This window comes from Empidonax traillii, unplaced genomic scaffold (assembly GCF_003031625.1).
Source record: "Empidonax traillii isolate 1590-97213 ecotype Southwest subspecies unplaced genomic scaffold, ASM303162v1 scaffold338:size1951571, whole genome shotgun sequence".
Classification (NCBI taxonomy): Eukaryota; Metazoa; Chordata; class Aves; order Passeriformes; family Tyrannidae; genus Empidonax; species Empidonax traillii.
Window position 1 is genome coordinate 570,818 of NW_020955531.1, and position 20,191 is coordinate 591,008.

The window sequence follows — 20,191 nt, forward strand, 5'->3', positions numbered from 1 at the left end:
GGGAAGTGAAGGGCTGAAGTAATTCTTCATTCTCCTAATTTTTCCTCAACAGATGAACTCTGTCTGTATATTTTAAGTTACACTTAGTCAATAATATGAAAACAATAGAATTACTATTTTTTTCAGTCTGTGGTATAAAATCAAGGTAGGTATTATCAAACAAGACAAATTTATCAACTGCAGAACAACTGAACGCATCAGAGCTTCAGGACCCAATCCAGGTAACATGAGAGGATGTGTTAGCAATCAGTACCATTCCAGTCGTGTACCTGAGGACAGACAATGGGCTGCAGATCTTCACTCTTGTGATTTGGAAGTAACAGATAACCAAGTTTAACTGCAAAATTCAAAACTGAATTTTCCTGGTTGACAGTTAAATATTCCCTTTTTTACATGATAAACAGTACTTAAGTACACTGAAAATGTGCAAACTTTACGTAACACTTGACAAATTCAGTTCTGTGAAATGAGCAACTTATTTGGAATCACTGAGACAAGATGAATATGGAATCCCACTGTGTTATTTTAGCAGCAATTTTAAAGACATAATACTACAGTTTTTGTCAGCTTGTGAATGATGTATAGTACTATCAGACTGCTTGGTGATTCCTACTTCCCCTTCAAATCCCATAAACCAAATAAAATACTAGTGCAAGAAGCAAAACAGAGGACAAAAATCAGAAGAAAACAATTATTCTTCTCAGTGAGGTAAGTCCAGAGAACAATGGGAAGTATGACAGAAGGAGACCAATAGGAAAGGGTCTGGAATAACAAGCCTTCGCTATTCAGATTAAAATGACTGAAACTCTCATGCATTTGTCTGGGAGAAGAAGGAAGTGGATTCAAAGGTGTATTTTTAACATGAAGGCAAGGCAATAAACAATCAATCTAATATAACTTTAAAGTTATTCCTGCTTTGAGATGTGGGTTGGCCAAATGACTTTCAGAAATCCTTTCCAATTTCAGTTACTCCATGATGCCAACACTTACATAGAACTTGAGCAGAGCACCATCGGAATTGCAACACCAGGATCTTCTTCCCAAATACTCATGAGCTGTGTTCAGCAGCATAAGTGAAGAAGGCAACATAGGGGTATCAGGACTCCCTGGAAGAAAGAAGTTGGTAAAGGTTAAAGTAGCACAGATTTGAGTTAAATCTGAGTCAGTGCTTCAATTGGCAAAAAGAAGTTTCCTCTGTGGTACAAAAGTGATGCTTGCATAGCTCCCTACTCCCTTCAGCCTGCTAGCAAGGTAAGATGACAATCAAGGAGTTGTTATTTACAATCCAAATTTTTATAGTATGGAGATCAACTCCAATATGTTAACAGTGAATAAAAACCCCACCTTCTTCTCCCTGGTTCTGCTGCTGCTGGCAGCAAAGGGATCGAAAAGCATCTTCCTCATGCTGGATGATCCTGTGCAGGATAATCCATGGAAGCACCGAGGAGACATATGGCTCTTTTGGTTCCTCCTGGACTGCCATGCTGCAGTCTATGATCTAATAAACAAGCAGATATTATACAAACAAAGTGATGCAAAACAAAGGTCAAGTGTAAATCCTTTCCAAAGCTCACAATGCATTTTATCCTAAGGAAATAATCTGAAGTTGAGTCTCAGCTTCTCATAGTGAATGGCTATAAAAATGCTGCAAATAGGAGCAGCTGGTAGGGGAAGGATAAAAGATTTTTTCCCCTACCCTGACATTCCTCTTGCATCCTCATTTTCCATATACATCTTTCTCTGTTAATACCATGTACAAACAATTCACAGTAAGCATGAATTCTTAGTGCTAGTAGGCCTCATTATTTTACAAGAAACTTACCTACAACCCAGCATGGAAGTGGAATTTAAAAAAAACCCCAGAATTCTCTACCAGGTTTTACAACAACTGTTAAAGACCAAGTGACATCTTTAATAGATACTATATAAATTATGTACCTGAATACTCTGTTCTCCAGACTGCATTACATTCCATAATAGATAGCACTTTACACAATGGGAGTATGATTCTTTGAGTAGTGAAGGTCCTTGGCTTTTACTGAAGTATATGAAAATTTGACATAAACTAGACCAACTGGATTTTGACATAAACTAGACCAGCTTCTTAACAGAACTGAGAGACTGCCATTTGTTACCTGGACTGAAAAAATGTTCATTCAGTAGTTTTCAGGCTTGAAAGTACCTTCTGTAAAAGTCAAGATCAGTGCCATAACTCACAAGCTACACCCGAGCAGCTCAATCGTATCATCACCATTTCAGGCAGCCTAACAAAACAGTGCTGTGCCTTGGGTGATCTTACCACCCTTTTTTGGTTATTTTAGGCAGCTTGCTGACTGAAGGTACCTGCTGGCACTGGTGCACTCGGTGCATCATTAACATACTGAAATGAAGCCTGTGGTAACACTCACATAACATGGAAATGCTCAACTTCCCCCAAACAAAGATGTAACCAAACCCCTCGGTGCCAGCGGGTGGGAATTCAGACGGCAGCTGTATCACGTCTGCAGGGCTGTAGCACACAATCCCCCTTTCCTAGCGCAGGGGAACAGGTTACCTGAATCAGGTTGTTTGTTAATCGAACGAGGCTCGGTGTTACAGAAGAGTCTTTCAAGATGCTGTTAACTGATGATAATGAAGTGTCTATTCCTGTGAGCAGCTGTGTTACCGTAGCAACCCACTCCTCTTTAGCAGAGGCTGCTGTCATATTAATCATCTGCTGAATTGCTTCATTCAAGGCAACGTCTGAGCATTCAAAGCACTGCTTGTAATCTTTCAGTTTGAGCAGGGAGTCCTAGGGAATGTAAATATGAAAAAAATGTATTATAACAATGAGGAGTTTATTTTAAACATGAATGCACAGCAGGGCAAAGCAAAACTATACACATTTAATGTTGTTACTTTAATGAAATATAACAGAACACCTTTAAACATAATATTAAAAAGGACAATAGGACAAAAAGACAAAAGGTCCTGAATGGACCCAGGATGACAAATACACAAGCAGGATCTAAATTTTAAAAAAATCATCACAAAATCTTTTTGCTTTAATAAGAGATGCAGGGAAAGAAAAGAGTCAGGAAAGGGCTGGCTGTAGGTCTATAACTCTAATGATCTGCAGCTGCATAGAGCTCCTACAGAAATAGGGTTTGGATCTTTATGATCTTGTGCTACCATTTTATTACTTCATAACTAACAAAACAGCAACCATGAGGCTAGTGTTAAAACAACATTGTCCTGCTTCTTTCTACACTGCAAAGGTAGGGTCATGAAATGCCATGAAGGCTGCAGGATTTAGTTCAGTCCAGTTAAAAGAGCATCAGTCTTCTGTGCAAACTTTTTTCCACCAGATAACCTGATATGATCAAATTGTTCCCATAGCTGAGCTCATTTATAATACACTGATTTTCATAGTGTCAAATAGACTAATTCTACAGCAATGATACTGGATGTATCTATCAACAGTGTCTCATTCATGCAGGAGAGACATTACATCACAAAAATCACTCATATGCTAGACAGCTAAGTTTCAGAATGGTTGTAAGTCACCATACAGTAAACAGCAGCAAAAGCAGGAAGTATTCACAGCAGGTGCAGACAGAATTAACTCATCTATAAAATATCTCAGCAAAAGATTTAAGTTTTATTTGAACTTACAGTTTTTCTGTTCATTTCATGTAGGCCTCAGCATCTTATATCTTTAGCTACATTCTCAGTCAGCACAAGCTAGCACATTGCTAATTATGTTGATAAAGCTGTGGTGTTCAGAGCATTTACAGATTTGGTTCCATGTTTTGCTTTCTAAATAAGACTCGCTAACCATCAACACTCAACTCTAGAAATCCTTTCATCCTGTTTTTAGGAATAACTCTTAATCCCTTCCTAAAACAGATTTTTAAAGAAACAAACCAGACCTGTAGGAGAAGCAGCTGTGCTGGTCTCTCTGGTATGGATGTTACGAACTCCAGATGCTTTGCTCTGCCATAACCATTAAAGCACAATGTTGGACGAAGTAGGTGCACCACTGCATTGTAATCTCCTGCCTCATACAGTCGCTGGATCTCTTCCAAAGACTGGCACCTCTCCAGAGATTTCAGGTTCTTTTCAATCTGCAAACATCACAGATGATATAATCCAACTTTTGTTTTCACATATATTTGACTACTGACACTTCTCCCAGCAGTTTACCTATAAAGCTGCATGAACTCTCCAGCAACCTCCAGGAACATAACCCAGAAAGAAAACACCTACCATTTAACACTTCACCCATTAAACAGATTTTTCATGAGTATACAGTGTATGACTAAGGCACATGGAAAATGAGGAGGTGATTTGTGACAATCAACATGGCTTCACTAAGGGCAAATCAAGCCTTACAAATTTGGTGGCATTGTACGATGGGGTTACAGCACCGGTGGATGAGGGAAGACTGACTGATATCATCAACCTGGACTTGTGCAAAGCACTTGACACTGTCCCAGGCAACATCCTTGTCTCTAGAGAGACTTGAATTTGATGGATGGACGACTTGGTGGATATGGAATTGGCTGGCTATTCACAACTCCATGAACTGTGGTCAATGGCTCGATGTGCAAATGGAAAGCAGGGATGAGTGGTGTTCCTCAGGGCTCAGGACTGGGATCAGCACTGTTTGAAGTCTTTGTTGGCAACATGGACAGTGGGGTTGAGGGCACTCTCAGCAAGTGTACCAACACCACCAAACTGTGCTGTGTGGTGGACACACTGGAGGGAAGGGATGCCATCCAGAGGGATCTGAACAGGATTGACAACCTGTGTGAACCTCAAGAAGTTCAAGAAGGCCTAGTGCAAAGTCCTGCACCTGGGCTGGGGCAATCCCAAGCACAAATACAGGCTGGGTGGAGAATGGATCGAGACCAGCCCTGGGGAGAAAGACTTGGGGGTGCGGGTGGATGAGAAGCTCAACACGCCCCAGCCATGTGCTATAAAGATTTTAAACTTTATTAAAGTCCAAAATCAAACATTTCTACGCTGCAAGAACACATCCATCAGGGGGACTTCATCACAGGAGATTCTGCTTCGAAGTGCACCCAGCTTGTTACATGAAAAACAAACTCCTGAAGTAGAAAGCTCAGTTAAGCGAAGGTGAAATTAATGCTTAAGAACAGAAAATAAAACACTGATTCAATAATCTACTGTGGTTCATGCAGCTGGCTTTAGTATTTTTGTTTCGCATAAATGCAATCTAAAGTTATACAGGACCAACAGATCCAAAACTGTAATTTTTGAAAAGGAGAGGATGGTCTTGACATCCCCTTCAAACCTCTCCTTTCACTCTGAGATATAGTGAACTTCCATCATGAAAGAGCTAATTCATAAATGACATTTGAAACTGGGAGAGATGCAGTGGGAGGGTTGGAACGGGGAACATACACCTGCAAATTAATTCTTACCTCTTCTAAAGAAACAACAGAATCAACGTGTAGATTAGGTAACCGTATGACGATGCTACACTCATTGCCAGCTTTGGCTTGCGCTGTAGTGGAGTTCTGTAGCATTTCAGTGCAGATATCATAGTTTTCAAGTGCCTGTTCCATGTCTCCCTAAAGAAACAGTAGAAAAGAAAGCAATCAACCACTAAATCCCATCTGACTACTGAAAGGGTTTCCAAAGCATGTTAGAAAAGTTTCAAATTCAATGCAGGCACTGGCAGTGTGATTAGGGCATGTCCTCCCAAATAAAAAAACAAATGCACTGACATTCTCAAATGAAAGCAAAAATATTTAAAAATGCAATATATGTTAGCAATTAGCTTAAAAACAGGTAAAACAAATTAGAAAAACAGAATTCAGCTTGCATAAATTTGCAAGATTTGTCTGGATTGCTAAAATCCCTTTCCTTTAAAAACATGGAAGACTAAACCAGCAGAAATAACTCTTCCATTTGTGGCAATAAAAACAATGAATCAAGAAGCATCCTTATATTCTGCAAAGTGAATGCATTCTACTCGCTCTGTGCAACTGAAGTAGTTACTGCAGCTGAGAGGACAGGAGAGGAATGCAAGCTGCACAGGCAAAATACAGCTCTGCATATCACAAGAAAAAATGCCAGTAGGTGTGCAGGAACTCTCACTTTTCCTCAAGTAATTTTATTAGAGAGGAATCCTTAGGCAAAAAAAAAAAAAAAGAAAAAAGAAAAAAGAAAAAAGAAATGGAAGGAACAAGTTAGTTCACAGCTATGAAACTGACTCACATAACTAGTTGACAATTGATTTAAAAATAATTAATGCATAAAAAACCCTCTTTGATGTCCTGAGGAAGTAACACTTAAAGGGAAAAAAAGACTGGGATCAAATAACATTTCAAATTATTCCCTCAGTGGTGTGTTTGAAACCCTCTGCTTCAAAATCTGCATATTAAATTTAACATCTTCAAAAGAAGAATCATGCTACCTTGAAAAAGCAGAGGGGAGAGTAATAAAACAGAGTCTGCTTCAGTTAAAATCTGTGGTTTGGACTGCCTGGGACTTTGATGGTATCCACAAGTCCAGGTCCCCAAAAATCTATGTTCTGCAGCTACATAATACAATTCCAAACGACTTTGGGGAAAATAATTTTTTAAAAGCTGAACATGAGCTAATTTAAACAAAGACTCATATATTAAACATATCTGAATATTTGCTTAGCACAGGAGATCTCCTACTTTTCCACCTCAACCCTTAGGGACAGTTAATTATACGTAAGAGCAAAATGAAATCACTGTGTTTTGAGCTGATTTTAGCCATATGCTTGAAAGAGCTGAGATTCACAAATCAGTTGCCTCTGAACAGCATTGATTTTAATTTGGGAGAAGTTTTATTCGTTAAATCAAAAGTAAAACACACCTGCAGTGCTAGAAAGCGAGCTTTCAGCCAGTACACCCGAGTCACAAACTCCATCCAGCCATCCTCAAACAAATCTCTTTGTGAAGATGCAAATGACAACTGCAACAGGTCTCCCAAAAAATGAGTTCCTGGGAAGTCAGGACCAAACTTTCCATTCACAGAGGCAGCAGGACAATTCCGTGGAGAAACTGCAAAGCAATTAATTACACATGACCATCAAGTTACGAACATAACATGGAAAGAGTCTCGTATCTCAAAGGTACTGATGCACTTGAAGGCAAGCATTGATAAACCAATCAAATACAGATTTGGGAGATATTAGTTAAATAATAATAGCTCCAAAATCCAATGAATTCCTCGAAGCATTTTTCATATACCTTGAGTGTTTTCAGAGTCTAAAGAAAGTAACGTCCAGTTCTCACCTGTAGAGCTCTTCCCTTTTGTCAGTAGCCACTGATCTAATTGCAGTTCCATGCAAGAAAGGCTCATCAACATCATATCCTTCAGAAAAAGTAAGGAGATATCAAAATAAAACAGAACAACCCCAAAATCACTAAATCTGCAATTTACTTCAAAGAAAACCTTCATCTTGTCCTCTTGGGATTTCTATTCCCAAGCTGTAAGTACTTCTTCCTCTCTCAAAAAGCTGTATAAAAGCATTTGCAAATCAACAGGTATGAAAAAACCCAAGACTTAGAAGAAGCATTTAAAAAGATAAAAATCTCAGTTCATGAAAGAAGGTCAGATCAGCATTGCCTGATATTAAAAGAAATCATCCATATTTTTGTATCTGGCTGAAATAAAACTATATTAAATTGCTAAATCACAGCAAAAGTATATTTCCATAATATAGCAAAAGTGGTGATATTTGAAAAATATGTTTATGTTCTATAATTTTTTCAGTATTTATCTGCATGAGACTGAGTATGTACTTCAGTCTTATCAGCTTATTAACACTTGCAGGATAAAGTTCAGGAGCATATTAAATTCACATCATGGCAGATCTCTGCCAAGTAATAGTGAAGAATGTATTGTTTTCTGCTTAAATTCACAGGAATACAGTTCCAGCTGTAAAAACCAGGTGACTGTGAAAAGGTTCAAAAGTCCATATACATTACAAGTAATAATAAGAACCAAGGGAATACATTTCCAATTGTATAAAAAAAGGGCACGTATAAGTGGAAAATACATGGAAATAAGACACAGGATGTATAAAAATTTAACACCTGCTACACAGAGACACATTTGTTTATTTTGTAAACAAAGTCAACTGAACACAGCAGTTTTCAGAATTCGTATTTCATACAAATAAAATAGTGATGCTGGGAGGGTGGGTTTGTTTTGTTTGGTTGGGGTTTTTTTACTGTAAATTTCAGGTTATCTTAAAACTATACTATATTTACTCTATTTAAAGCAGCAATGCTGGCCCTTAATCAGCCAGTGAGAGCAGAGCAGCCTCTCTACTCACCTGATGACAAAACAAAACTTTGTGTCAGATCAGCAGCAAAGGGAAGGGAAAAAAAAAGAAAGAGCAACAACAGAGTAAAGTGGTAAAACATATCTGTATGTATAGTAGTTACTATATCTCTATATGAGGTATAGGGTACACTTGCATGTAGCATCACCCAGATCTGTCCAGGAGCTCAGCAACAGCTCCATGAGCTGCAGTCCACCAGTTCATGACAGATAGAACAGCTGGGACAAGCAGCTCCCCAGGCAGAGCTAAGCCAAACCTGTGTCTGATTGCTGGATTTCAGCTGGGTACTCCTGACACACAGAGAACACAGCAGCAAATATGGCGATAAGGAAAAGTGTTGCTTTACCTTGATATGCTGATTGCTTGAATCCCTCAGTAGTGGATTGGGAAGGCTGCTGCTGTGCTTTCTCCAGCTGTTATAGATACTAAGGACCACCTCACACAAGCCAGGAGGCCACTTCACCAGAAACTTTTGGCTGATGACTTTTAGATATCTCATCATCAGCTCCAAGATCCCACCATTGTTGAGGTTATCCAGCAGGAATTCATGAACGTCCTGTTTTTCTAGAAAGCAGATAAACACAAAGCCATACATGTTTAAGGCTGAGGCAGACCATGAACCAAGCAAGTTTCAGCAGTGTTTTATGCACTGATCTTGCAGCAGTTCTCCTGTGCTGCACATGTGCAGAACTCAATTACTGTATTTCAATTTGTTTAAATGGGAAACTCCACACATTGGAGCTCTTGGACACAGTGACTAAGCAGTCCCCTAGACTTAAAAAAATCACACCTGTTACCAAGAGAGATATTTCTATGCCCTAAAATTATACCTTTTAAAATAGCATATACTTCTGTATCTTCTAGAAATTATAGGAAAATACAGAAAATAAAGCATACAATATGGAAGAAACAGCAGAGAAAGAGTGGGGCGTTCCAGTAGAAATCCCTACCAGATTCCATAAATGTTGTAGAATCAAATGACATTCTATGCGGTCCAACATGCTGGAAATTCTCCTCTTTGATCTCTGATTGCACCTCATAGTTATTGAAAGGGTCCTCTTCCTCCTCAGGATCTAATTTCCTTAATCTGTGTGAGAGGGGACAAAAACCACAACATCAACAAAGCCCTCATTCTTTCTTTTGTAACTAAGTGAAACTAAACATGGAAAGTTGTGCAAATTTTAACAGTGAAAGTACATTAACTGAAGCAAATTCAGAGATTTACATCAAGTTCCCAAATTTTGCCCAAATCAAGATTACTTTACCTTATCCATTTTGACATCTTCATTGTCCTCTAATTCACCTTCACACTAAGAAAATCTTATTTTTCAATTTTTATTCAGTAATTTTCACTAAGAGCAATTTTATTGAATCTATGAGAAGACAACGCATCACATCTGCTTCAAAAAATAACACAGGTCTGGTGGTTTTAAGGTTGGGGCATATCAATCAAACACAATCCCAAACAGCTTCCTCTCTGTGATACTCTCATAATGACAGTTGTTGCTGTAGAGTACCTGGAAGGAAGGAACTTCACCAACAGCTCTTGAAAGTCAACCTTCTCCTCTTTTTTACACTTGGTGTTCCGAACTCTGGCAGATCTCCTTTTTGCTGTTTCACCACTATCTTCTGTAATTCTCCTTCGCTTCACTCCTTTCTTAGATTTATCACCTGCAGACATGTCACCTAGAAACATAATTAAAAAAAAAACAAACAGAAAACCTGACAGGTTAAATTGGCAAATAAAAAGTGGATAATATTTCTTATTTTTAAAAAAAGTAATTATACAGCAACTCTTGAGGTTCATTGGTTTCTTTCTGGAGGCAGTGTCAAAAGAAATTTTTTTTAAAATCACTAATTATTAACTGGCTATGGCATTTTGTATAAAAATGCTGGTCTTAGGGAAGAAGCAAACATAATAAAAATGCTGGGATTCAGTATTAATTAGAATTCATTATTTCAGTCTTCAAGAAGTTTCTAAGATGGGAACCAGAGAAGCCTGCCTTTAACTCCAGAAACGTCTGTAAATTCCTGTGAATATCAACAAAATACCGGTAACCCCTTGATAGTTTTAGATACATAAATACATATACATCTACAGTATAAAATATTCAAACCTCTTGCTACAGAATTCAAATAAATGTAACTGACAGCTCGGTTCTCTCAAGTTCTGAGAGTGACAGATGAGCAGAAGAAAATCCAGTCACCTTTTTGAAAGACAGCTCATTCATTGTAAGGAACTCAAGGCCCTTCCCAACATTAAAATCACTGCTGGGATGGAATCACAATTCTTTTCTCCTTAAAGACTGAAAAACTGAAGTGTGAGTCAACAGCACAAAAACAGGGGAGGTCAGATACTCCTGCACTGGAGGAACAATCAAGAAAAACAAATCAACTTGACTCTTCATTTCATTACATAGCAAAGTAAGTCCACTGTCCTGAACACTGGTCCTGTGTCTTAGTCAGGAAACAATGGTTTTCAGACAGCTTAGGTGGCTTTTCTTTTCTAATGTGAAGGGTTAACAGATCTTAACTCTCTAGAGCTCAGCTTCCCTTTTTCTAACCAGATGTTATAGATATGCTGAAGAGGTTCTGAATCCACAACATGCAGTTTAAAGACAGCATGCCCCACAGCATTCTGAAGTGCTTTCAACACCCAGATAAGTAGGAAAGAGATCTTGAATCTCAGACTGAAGTACCTTGCTCACCTACAGTAGCTCCTGGTTCCAACGAACTCTGACTGTGACTTGGAAAGTTGGTTGTCGTTGTAGTGTAAGGTAATACAGGGTCTGGCATTGTCATCACTGGGTTGGTGCTGACAGGAGTTGGTTGAATAACACTGACAGGAGTAGAGGTGGGAGAAAGGATCAGATGTTGGACTGGGTCTCTGTATTCTGAGAGATCGATTCTCTTTCCCAGACTGGGCCGAGGAGGATCGCAAGTTGTGAGGTGCTGATACATGGCAAGTAAAGCTTCTCCTAAACACTTCCACCTGCAAGGGGGGGACACAACAGCATCACGTCATTAATTCCTGGCACGTTATTTTCTGAATTATATTTACAGCATTCAACATTATTTTTCTCCAATAGCTTAGAGACAGCAAGAGTAGCCTTTCAGTGGGAGAGCAATACACATTTGAATGTCAAAGATCTGCCCTGTGACTAGAAAAGCTGGAGAAGATCTTTCTATATTTCCTGTCATATGGACTCTGACAATTTCAGGCCTGGATCAGAGGTCCTCAGGAGCTTTCCTTCACCGCTCAGCAAGCAAAAGTTTTCAGAAGAAACTGGTATATTGGTTGCAGTAAGAGAGAAACGGGAGTCACTAATGTGCCTAATCTCAAAGAATGTTTATGCAGTAGTTGCTGAGGAAATTACTCTACACCAAACCCTAAAAACAGTAAAAAATTTAGTGTCAAATAAACAATTTTTAGGTTCTGGATTCAATCAGCAATAATAAAAGAACTCACCCCTATCCACAACTAGGAGCAACTTATCTGCAATAGGACTTACATGCAAAGTCCATTAATATTCCAGAAAAATATGTGCAATAAAAAAACCAAATCAAAACCCAATCCTTTATAATAATGACACACACAAAAACTTATTAGTATCCTTCTATCTTGCTGCAAATAAATTCTTGCAATTTTTTTGTTTCCACTATCCCAACAGCAAAAAGAATTTTTTAAAAGCTAAACTTGTTTTGAAATTCATATATAAACTAGTCACGTATGAATAATCCAGTAATACACTTTGAATAGCTGCCAAATCACTCTTAGTTACCTTTTTTTTTTCCATCACTGGTTTTAAATCAAAAATTGAAAACTGACAGCTATTTGGTTTATGCTAAAATAGTAAATACACCAAACAAACCAAAACACTGGGAGGTTGGTTTGTTTTTACAAGGAAAAAGAAGAGTGTCCTGAAGAAATCTGAAGCACACCACAGTTGTGACCACAAGTGGCTTCAGAGGAAGCTTTTAAAAAGAGAAAACACAAAGACATACGTGAAAAAGGGAATTGGCTGCACCAGTCTGAGGTCTGGCTCCCTGTCACGCACCAGCAAAGCTTGTCTCTTCTTACGTAGCTCCAGTGCTTCACTTATGATTCTTCCTGTTTCAGCTGCACTCACATTTACATTATGGATGGACATGTCACTAAGAAATAACGAGAATGGAGACAAGTTAATGCTTTTGTTTGTTAGTTGGTGGTTGTTTTGGTTTGTTGTTTTTATCTTAAAGCCTGGCGGGGGGTTAATTTCAAATCTCCATACAATATAACAAAAATAGTTTTAAAACAAGCATTCAAATAACATTATTTTATGAACTTGATGGCATGCATACAGAAGTGTTCACCATCAAAAATCTGTGTTCTGAATAAGCAGTTAACTTAGACAGGTCCTGTAAATTTTATGGGCCTCTATTTTCTTTTCCCACTTTCCTCTTACCCACCCATAATACAAAATCCACACAGAAAGAGACAGTCTACTTTGCAGAACTACACAACACCAAACTTCTACCAAAAGTTTTACATTACATACCGCAATAACAAAGAAATCTTAACCATAATGTTGCAGTATACCTTCAGAGTTGCAGTGGTCTGAAACCTTAATAAAGTAAAAATTTCAGCATCTTGGGTATTAATGAAAACTAAAGTGAGTGCTGCAGAGATCAGCTACTAATAAGTAAAACAAAGGAGAAATCTGGATGTGAAAATAAGTGAGCAGCAACAAATGGATTCTTTGCCTCTTTCTACCTCTCTCCAAAAGTTATTGCTGAAGAACATTCTGTCAGCAGCACCAACATGTAACATTATTATTCAGAAGGCAGGTTAGCAAGATATCACTATCACTTAAAGCGTAAGATCTCATCAGCTTTTTAGAACAACCCCAAACCCAAAATTTACACTCCCAAGGGCAGCATTTTCTGTAAGACAACATTCACCATTTGAGGAACATCCTCAAGGAATCTTTCCGGAGGCAAGGCTGCTCCTCAAAGATCTTCTCCTTCAGAACCAGTCCTTTGCTGTACAGGCAGTCTTTTTCCAAAGCTTTGCAGATAAAATACAAACATGCTGACAGAGAAATAGAAATTGAATGGTCAGTGGCTGCTCCGGTTCATTCAAAGCCCCCAGTTCTGGGCCTCACATACACCACTGAATTGCACCCAAATGTGACATTTGCACTAATTAGTCCAACAGCTTCGTAACTTGTCAAATAATTACCTCCATACAGTTCAAATAGCCTATTATGTCTTTCCAGGTATTATATCCAGAAAAAGAATATGATTAATTTTGTTTAAACAGTTTGCAGTACCTCTTTGACTTACTTTCAAGACTTCATTTGGGCACAGAAGAGATTGGAATCACAATTATTTACCATTTTTATATTATCAAATGCCTTAACTGCAGATTCCATTAGTGAAACAAACAGTGTATCCCACCAGGGCTTTGCTCACGTGGGTAATGACGTGAAGAGAATTAGAACCGTTCCAGTAGGACAAACCTAAGGGATTAGATTCAACAATTCTGCCATCTTGCAATTTCTCTCCCAAACTTCCTTTTAATCAGTTCATGCACAGGATATTATTCAAATGTAAAATCTTAAGGTCAGTTATATCACTGCTGTAACTACAATTAATCTTACTAGGCTATGTAGGTTTATACCCAAAACTATGCAGCTGCAAATCAGTAGAAAGGCAAACCCAAAATACATTGAAAGGGAAAAGAACAGTCTACAGGAAAACTTCCTGCAGAGGCTCTGATTTAAGAGACCCCAGGCACTTATTTTTAGAGTAACCAGAACTGATGCAAACCACCATACTTTACCACGAAATTAAAAAATCTCTATCAGGAAACAGAAGTCTCTATCATACCCTAATGTACTGCTTATGCCAAATACACTTTAACCTACACAACGCATCATTACAATTTTTTAATTGGTATGTAAAATTACAAATATATTGAGATTTTTTTCACACACTGTACTCACTTGTGTAGTCACTGAGTGTATACAAGATTGTGATAAGGTTATCTAAACAAGGCCAGTGATCAGGATTGCACCTGAGACCTTCTTCAAACGCGTGACGAGCCAAAGGAAGGCGGATTAGTTTTATTGCCACACGACCGATTTTATACCAGAGGTTGACATCAGTAGAGTCCAGCATTACAGCCTAGAAAGCATAACAAACAACATCATCCCCATTTCAGACACACAGATCCACTTGTCTGCAGGGACTGGCACTGCTTCAGTTTTCAGCAGGATCACAACTGCTTTGGGGACTGAAAGGTGGACCAGTTATATCCCACATCGTGTCAGAAAGTACACACTATTCAACCATACATTCACATGAGGTATGTCAAGGTGTATGTCTATATTTTGGTAAGTTTTAACAAATATTAAGGCTCCACTGTTTTATTTCAGCTGCACTGTACCTCCAGATAAAACTCCATGGCTGTCTCTAAGTCATCCCGTTGTGCTGCCAGTTGTGCTAGGTTTTTATAGGTGGAATATTTTAACATCAGACCCGGGTGTTTCAGCCCTTCTTTCTCATCACCAGAAAGAACTGCCTAGAAATGATAAAGTAAATGCAGTGTGGGCATTAGGAATCAGACAAGTAAAAAGGACAGCAAACAACTTGCCAATTGACAACACTGACATTTCTAGTTAGCCAATTAGAAATGAAGACAAGATATAGTAAAAGCAGTTTCTAAAGTTTCATTCTCCAAAGGTGACTGACCTCTCGCAGAAGACGAATCTCCAGGAGCTCATGATAAGCTTTAGCAGATTCTTCAAATCGGTCATGTTTCTGAAGGTCCAAAGCCTTGTGGTACAAAGCAAAAGCTTCTGCTTCCTGGGATTAAAAAAATTAGAACCTATTTGGTAAGGCAGCTTTATTAAATGGCTATTATAATGTACTTACATCTACTACTTATATCAGTGGTTTCACACTTTAATTACTTTACTGACCTAAAATAACTCATTTGAGTGAAGTTTGTTCACTAAAGGAGAGTCCAAGAGATAAGATAGTAACACAGCTTTCTAAAAACAAGACATTATGTTGAACAATCCCTGCAACGAGAGGATGAAACACCCATCCAGACAAAACTTCACTAAGAAAATAGTAGGTTTACTCACCTGAGCTTCCTTTGTCTGTGTCTTGTGACTTTTGAAGGTCCCCTCATAGTCATCCTCCACTGTGGAGCTCGCGTTCAGCGCTGCGATTCGAATCTGCAATGGCAGGTGGGAGGCAGCAAGGAATGTGACATCTACACATGCCCCAGTTTCCTTTGCAAACTGGATTTTTTTCTCTCTCTCTTTTTTTTTTTTTTTTACTTAAATGTTACAGGTACAATAAAGTGAGATCTCTACATAAAGTTACAAGAGTTGTAATGATCAAGTAATATCAAAACAATTTCCCACATGAAATTGGCTGAAAAAAAGAAAATTTCAAGTGCTTTACAGCAACAGCTCCTCTAGAATAGATGTGCATTACAGTGTTGGGGTTTTTTCAAATTCTTCAATTTACCAATAACTACTATCATTTCAAAAACAATGGTCTCATTTATGGCCATTTATTCTTAGTCCCAAGGAAAGAGAAAATTCTCAATTTTATTTTTACCAAAACATCTCAAAAGCCATCTCAATAAGCCCTTACCATGTTCTCAGCTTTTCACACTGTCTTTCTCCAGGATTAAGAGGAAGGGCCTAAGAAAACCAGGCCTGGAAAGCAAACAGGATTCCAATATTTACTCTATTTGTAAAGAAAACACTCAGAAATAAAGACAAGCTGGGAATACTTTAGTCAATAGCCAATTAACTGTTCTATTTCACCACCACCCCATGCCAAGAGATAAACAACCCAGCCACTGAGGAACAGTAACATTAAAGTGAATTTTAACTAGAGACAGAAAATAAAATACAAAGTTAAACACATTAATTACAGCAGGATGGCTTTCAAGACTTTCAGTTACTACGTAATATTCAGTGAACCTACAAGATACTAACAACATACAAGATAAATCTCTTCAAAGACAAAAGCTAAACCCAAAAACACTTCTTGAATACTTTGACACTTTATGCATGAATTGTTTTAACTTAGGAGTTTATCTTCAGGTGCTTCAAAAGAAAACAAACAAAAAACCCAAACAAACAAACAAACAAAAAAGGGAAGTTTTCCCGATCTTATCCACAGCACAAGCCACAGCCCTAACAAATATCTACAGAACAGGAAGGTTAAAAAATGCAGGGTTATCTGTGTCAGACTGACTTGGCAGCAGGCCATAGAGGCTGGTGAACCCATTGCTCAAAGCACCATCCGCACCTAGAAATTCCTCTGATTAAAGCAGCTTTCATTATTGACATCCCTGCTAGAACAGAACCAGTGTTTATAATAGATTTGTTCTTTCTGAATATAAGGACCAACCTCAACAGACGATCTCTAGTGCAAAAGCAAGTTAGAGCTTACTGCACACACACTTAGGTATATTCGATTTATGCAAACAAAAGAAACTGAGCTTTTACTAACTGGTACTTCTTCATTCTGAATGAAGAATACCAATATTCCCATCTTTTTACCAATGATAAAAATTTTAAAGAGGTAAATACATGTTTGTAATCTGTAAGCAATTTTTCCTCATAACTAAGCCCATAATTTAGATTCAATTAACTGCTTGAAACATCATGTTAGTAAAGGCAACAAAAAAAATTGAAAAGAGTTCTGTGCTGCTCTTTTAGAAAAGCTTCACTGCTACGTGATAAAACCTTCCCATCAACTCAAACAAAAAGATGACACATGCAAGACAGGCTAAAAACAGTCTTTTATACGGGAGACTACATTAATAGAACAGTAAGTCCAGAATTAACCACAGCAGGAAGCAGTGGGAGTTTTGAACTATAAGCTGAATTAACTCACACATCATCATGATTAGTTCTGTGTGTAGACAAAATAATGCTTTGACAGGAATTTCATTCATTCAGCAATGATCATTTGCTTGCCCATGCACCACTTGCTTTCCTCGCTTGCAGATAAATCAGACTGACAACTGCACAGCAATAAAGCATTTTTTCTCTTCAAGTCACTAAATAAACAATAAAATTTCAGATTTCTTTCAGGACAAAGACTCCTTGTCTACTATGGAGGAAACACATGCTCAGAAATTAATGGTTCCCTCTTTCAGATGTATCAAACACCCCACATTTTGACAGAAAGTGCAGTTGCTCATGACATTTAAATAAGTAAGTCTGTGTGATCCCAAATCAATCACATATTTAAGCTGAGTGGTTTTAAGTCCACTTACAAATATGCCTATTCAGAAATATGCCCTATCTTGCTCAAGGTGGCAGAGGAAGTCACCAGCAGTGACTGCAGTCAAGAGTTCACTTCCAAGGTCAGACTGCCAGGGAAACTACAACTAGAGAAAACATGGGAAAACAATTCTAACTGTACTTATTTATACCAGAACTTTGTACCATACAGGAGCTCAGTAACAAATATTTAGCACCTTTCCTCTCTGGTGTTTACAAATTGAAAGTGCATAACCAAACAGAACTGTGTAATGCTCCTGAAAAACAGGGTGAGGGTGTTTCCTCCGCCCAGCCTTGTATTGGTGTGTCAGGCACTAGAGGGATTATTTCATTTTGCTTTAAACAGGCATTGTACATGGCTGCAAAACTAACAGTGAACTGAGTTACAGCAGGGTCCCAACATCTAGGAAATGAGTATGCCACAACCAGCGCCTCCAGAGGAGCACAGCTACAGCAGGTAAGTACAATAAAAGGGAAATACTCTTTACTATAAACTGCTACAAAGCAGCTTGATTTTTTTTCAGTTTTAAGAGTGTCTCAGCTATAAAGCTGTGGCTATGACAGGTGTGCACATCCTGAAAGGAAACAAGCCTTTTGCCTTAGTAGTTTAACACTTAGGTAAAAATTCCAAATGTCAACTCTTGCTCCCAGAGCTTGTGTTGTCAACTTCAAAGTAAGAAACAAAGGGAGCGACTCGGGCTTTCCTGGCTTTTATTGTGGCTGCTACACTCGGGATCCACACATTGCAAATATAAATATGTTTAAAAATAAAATAATAAAAAAAAAAAACAAACAAAAACAAAACACAACAAACACCACTAAATCTTTGTTTGGGAATTTTTGTTTGTTTGTTTGTTTGTTTGCTTTAATACTGCAAAGAGCCGGCCGCATCTCAGCACAAGCCGGTTTTGCCGAAACACGGTCACTTTCCGCACGGAGGGGCAGGGACGCTGCTCACGCCGGCACACTGCGGGGCGGCACACGGGGCCGGGAGGAGGTGGGAGCCCACGCTCGCCTCCCCCCTGCGACGGCAGAGGCCGCCCGGGCCGGGCCGGGCCGGGCCGGGCAGGGCCCAGGCACCGGCTGCCCCTCGGGCCGCTCCGCGGGGCCGGGCGGACCGGGACACTCACCTGGCGGGGCCGCCCCCGGGCTGCCGGCGCTGCTCGCGGGGGTTCCCGGGGGTTCTCCCGGCGCGGATCCCGCCGGGTCCCTCCCGCTCCCGCCGCTCCCCCGGGACCCGCCGCTCCGCCCGTTTCCACCGCAACCGCCCCCGGAGCCGCGGCGCCAACAACGGCGCGCCTCGTTGGCCGAGCCGCCGCTCCCCGGGCAGCCAATGGGAGCGCGGGGCGGCGGGAGCGGGCGCTGAGGGGGGTGAGGGGAATCCCGAGCGGGTGCGAAACCAGCCCAAGGTCACGGCTCGTGTCACTAAAGCTCCCCGGGGGAAGGTGGGAAACAAGCAAAGTGCCCCTGGGAGGTGCTTCAGCGCGGCGGCGTCGTTGCAAAATGTGGGATGTGTGAAAATTTCCTTGAGGAAGGACGTTCATGAAGTTTGATCTTTGCGCGCTTTCAAGCCTGTTCAACAAGAAAATAGATTCCATCCGTGAAACGGCAGCTAACGAGCTCTAAGTGATGTCCGGGTGTTAGTAACACGAGTCACCTGGCGATAGATTGCCTCGTTAAGGTTTAAGGCTTGCCGTGCTTCCATGATCTCAGAGGGAGTTGAACAAAGCTTGGGGAGGAGGGTTGTACGGTGAACTCAGTGAAGGCAGAATTTACGGGCCACAGGGACTTTTGGTAGAACGTCCAGAATAAGGAAGAAACTAATAATGACAACTCAGAAACTGTACACGATCAGCTTTGATTGGGTAAAAGGTAATTCTGGCAGGGGCGGATCACAAACCCCCTCGGACTCACAGACCATCAGCTTAAGAAACCCACCTACCCAAAAGAAGAGAAAGACTGAGCCTGTGCACTAATTAGCGTGAGAAGTGAGAGAATCATTAACCAATAGAAGATGGAATAATGATTAATAAGAGAACTGCGTAACTTGTAGCCAATGAACATTAATGCTTGTTTGCTAGAATGTATAAATAGTAAAAGGTTTTGGTAGCAGTCATGCTGGCTTTGTGGATTTGCCACCCAGCCCCTCTTTCTGCAAAGAACTGTAAATAAATAATGTACTTCCACTCTGTATGGGGATTGGCCTCTTGCACCCTGGGTGAAAGAACCTATTTTGAGGACAACAATGGAGGCAGTGAGTGAAGTCAAACACTGCTGTGACAGCTTCCTGTGGAAGTAGTTTTATTTAAGTGTAAGGTGGTCATGCAACAGCGAGTTCTAAAGAGCAGGTGAGCCATTTAAAGCCCTACAGAGCCCTCCATGTCAGGATAGCCTGAGCACAGACAGACTTGTCAGGCCCCACCTGTGGGACAGAACCACACATTTAAAGCCTCCTCTTGCTACAACACATCACACTGATGAAGGTAAGCATGTGCTCAACCCTCACTGATTGAGCATTCGTTGCACTGAATCACCATTTAGCATGGTAAGAGTC

At 39.7% G+C, this 20,191-nt stretch overlaps 1 protein-coding gene across 6 annotated transcripts in view; it reads right to left on the reverse strand.

Moving 5' to 3' along the window:
* Positions 1 to 18,783, reverse strand: part of CABIN1 (calcineurin binding protein 1) — a 109,815-nt gene extending 91,032 nt beyond the window's left edge. For 2 of the 6 annotated variants that reach the window (XM_027892036.1, XM_027892034.1), the window contains exons 1-18: positions 15,989 to 16,084; positions 15,469 to 15,561; positions 15,071 to 15,184; positions 14,766 to 14,900; positions 14,323 to 14,503; positions 13,277 to 13,406; positions 12,341 to 12,490; positions 11,044 to 11,327; positions 9,853 to 10,021; positions 9,286 to 9,422; positions 8,682 to 8,899; positions 7,281 to 7,359; positions 6,859 to 7,046; positions 5,430 to 5,579; positions 3,912 to 4,106; positions 2,555 to 2,791; positions 1,345 to 1,498; positions 991 to 1,106 (exon numbers count right to left, since the gene is read on the reverse strand). In XM_027892036.1, coding sequence (XP_027747837.1) covers positions 991 to 1,106; positions 1,345 to 1,498; positions 2,555 to 2,791; positions 3,912 to 4,106; positions 5,430 to 5,579; positions 6,859 to 7,046; positions 7,281 to 7,359; positions 8,682 to 8,899; positions 9,286 to 9,422; positions 9,853 to 10,021; positions 11,044 to 11,327; positions 12,341 to 12,490; positions 13,277 to 13,406; positions 14,323 to 14,503; positions 14,766 to 14,900; positions 15,071 to 15,184; positions 15,469 to 15,561; positions 15,989 to 15,991 — 2,733 coding nt within the window. In that variant the 5' untranslated portion in view covers positions 15,992 to 16,084. Of the gene's footprint in view, positions 1 to 990; positions 1,107 to 1,344; positions 1,499 to 2,554; positions 2,792 to 3,911; positions 4,107 to 5,429; positions 5,580 to 6,858; positions 7,047 to 7,280; positions 7,360 to 8,681; positions 8,900 to 9,285; positions 9,423 to 9,852; positions 10,022 to 10,542; positions 10,682 to 11,034; positions 11,328 to 12,340; positions 12,491 to 13,276; positions 13,407 to 14,322; positions 14,504 to 14,765; positions 14,901 to 15,070; positions 15,185 to 15,468; positions 15,562 to 15,988; positions 16,085 to 18,767 lie in introns of those variants that run through there. The other 4 variants (XM_027892035.1, XM_027892031.1, XM_027892032.1 and 1 more) reach the window with 3 other exon arrangements.
* Positions 18,784 to 20,191: the final 1,408 nt, after the last annotated feature.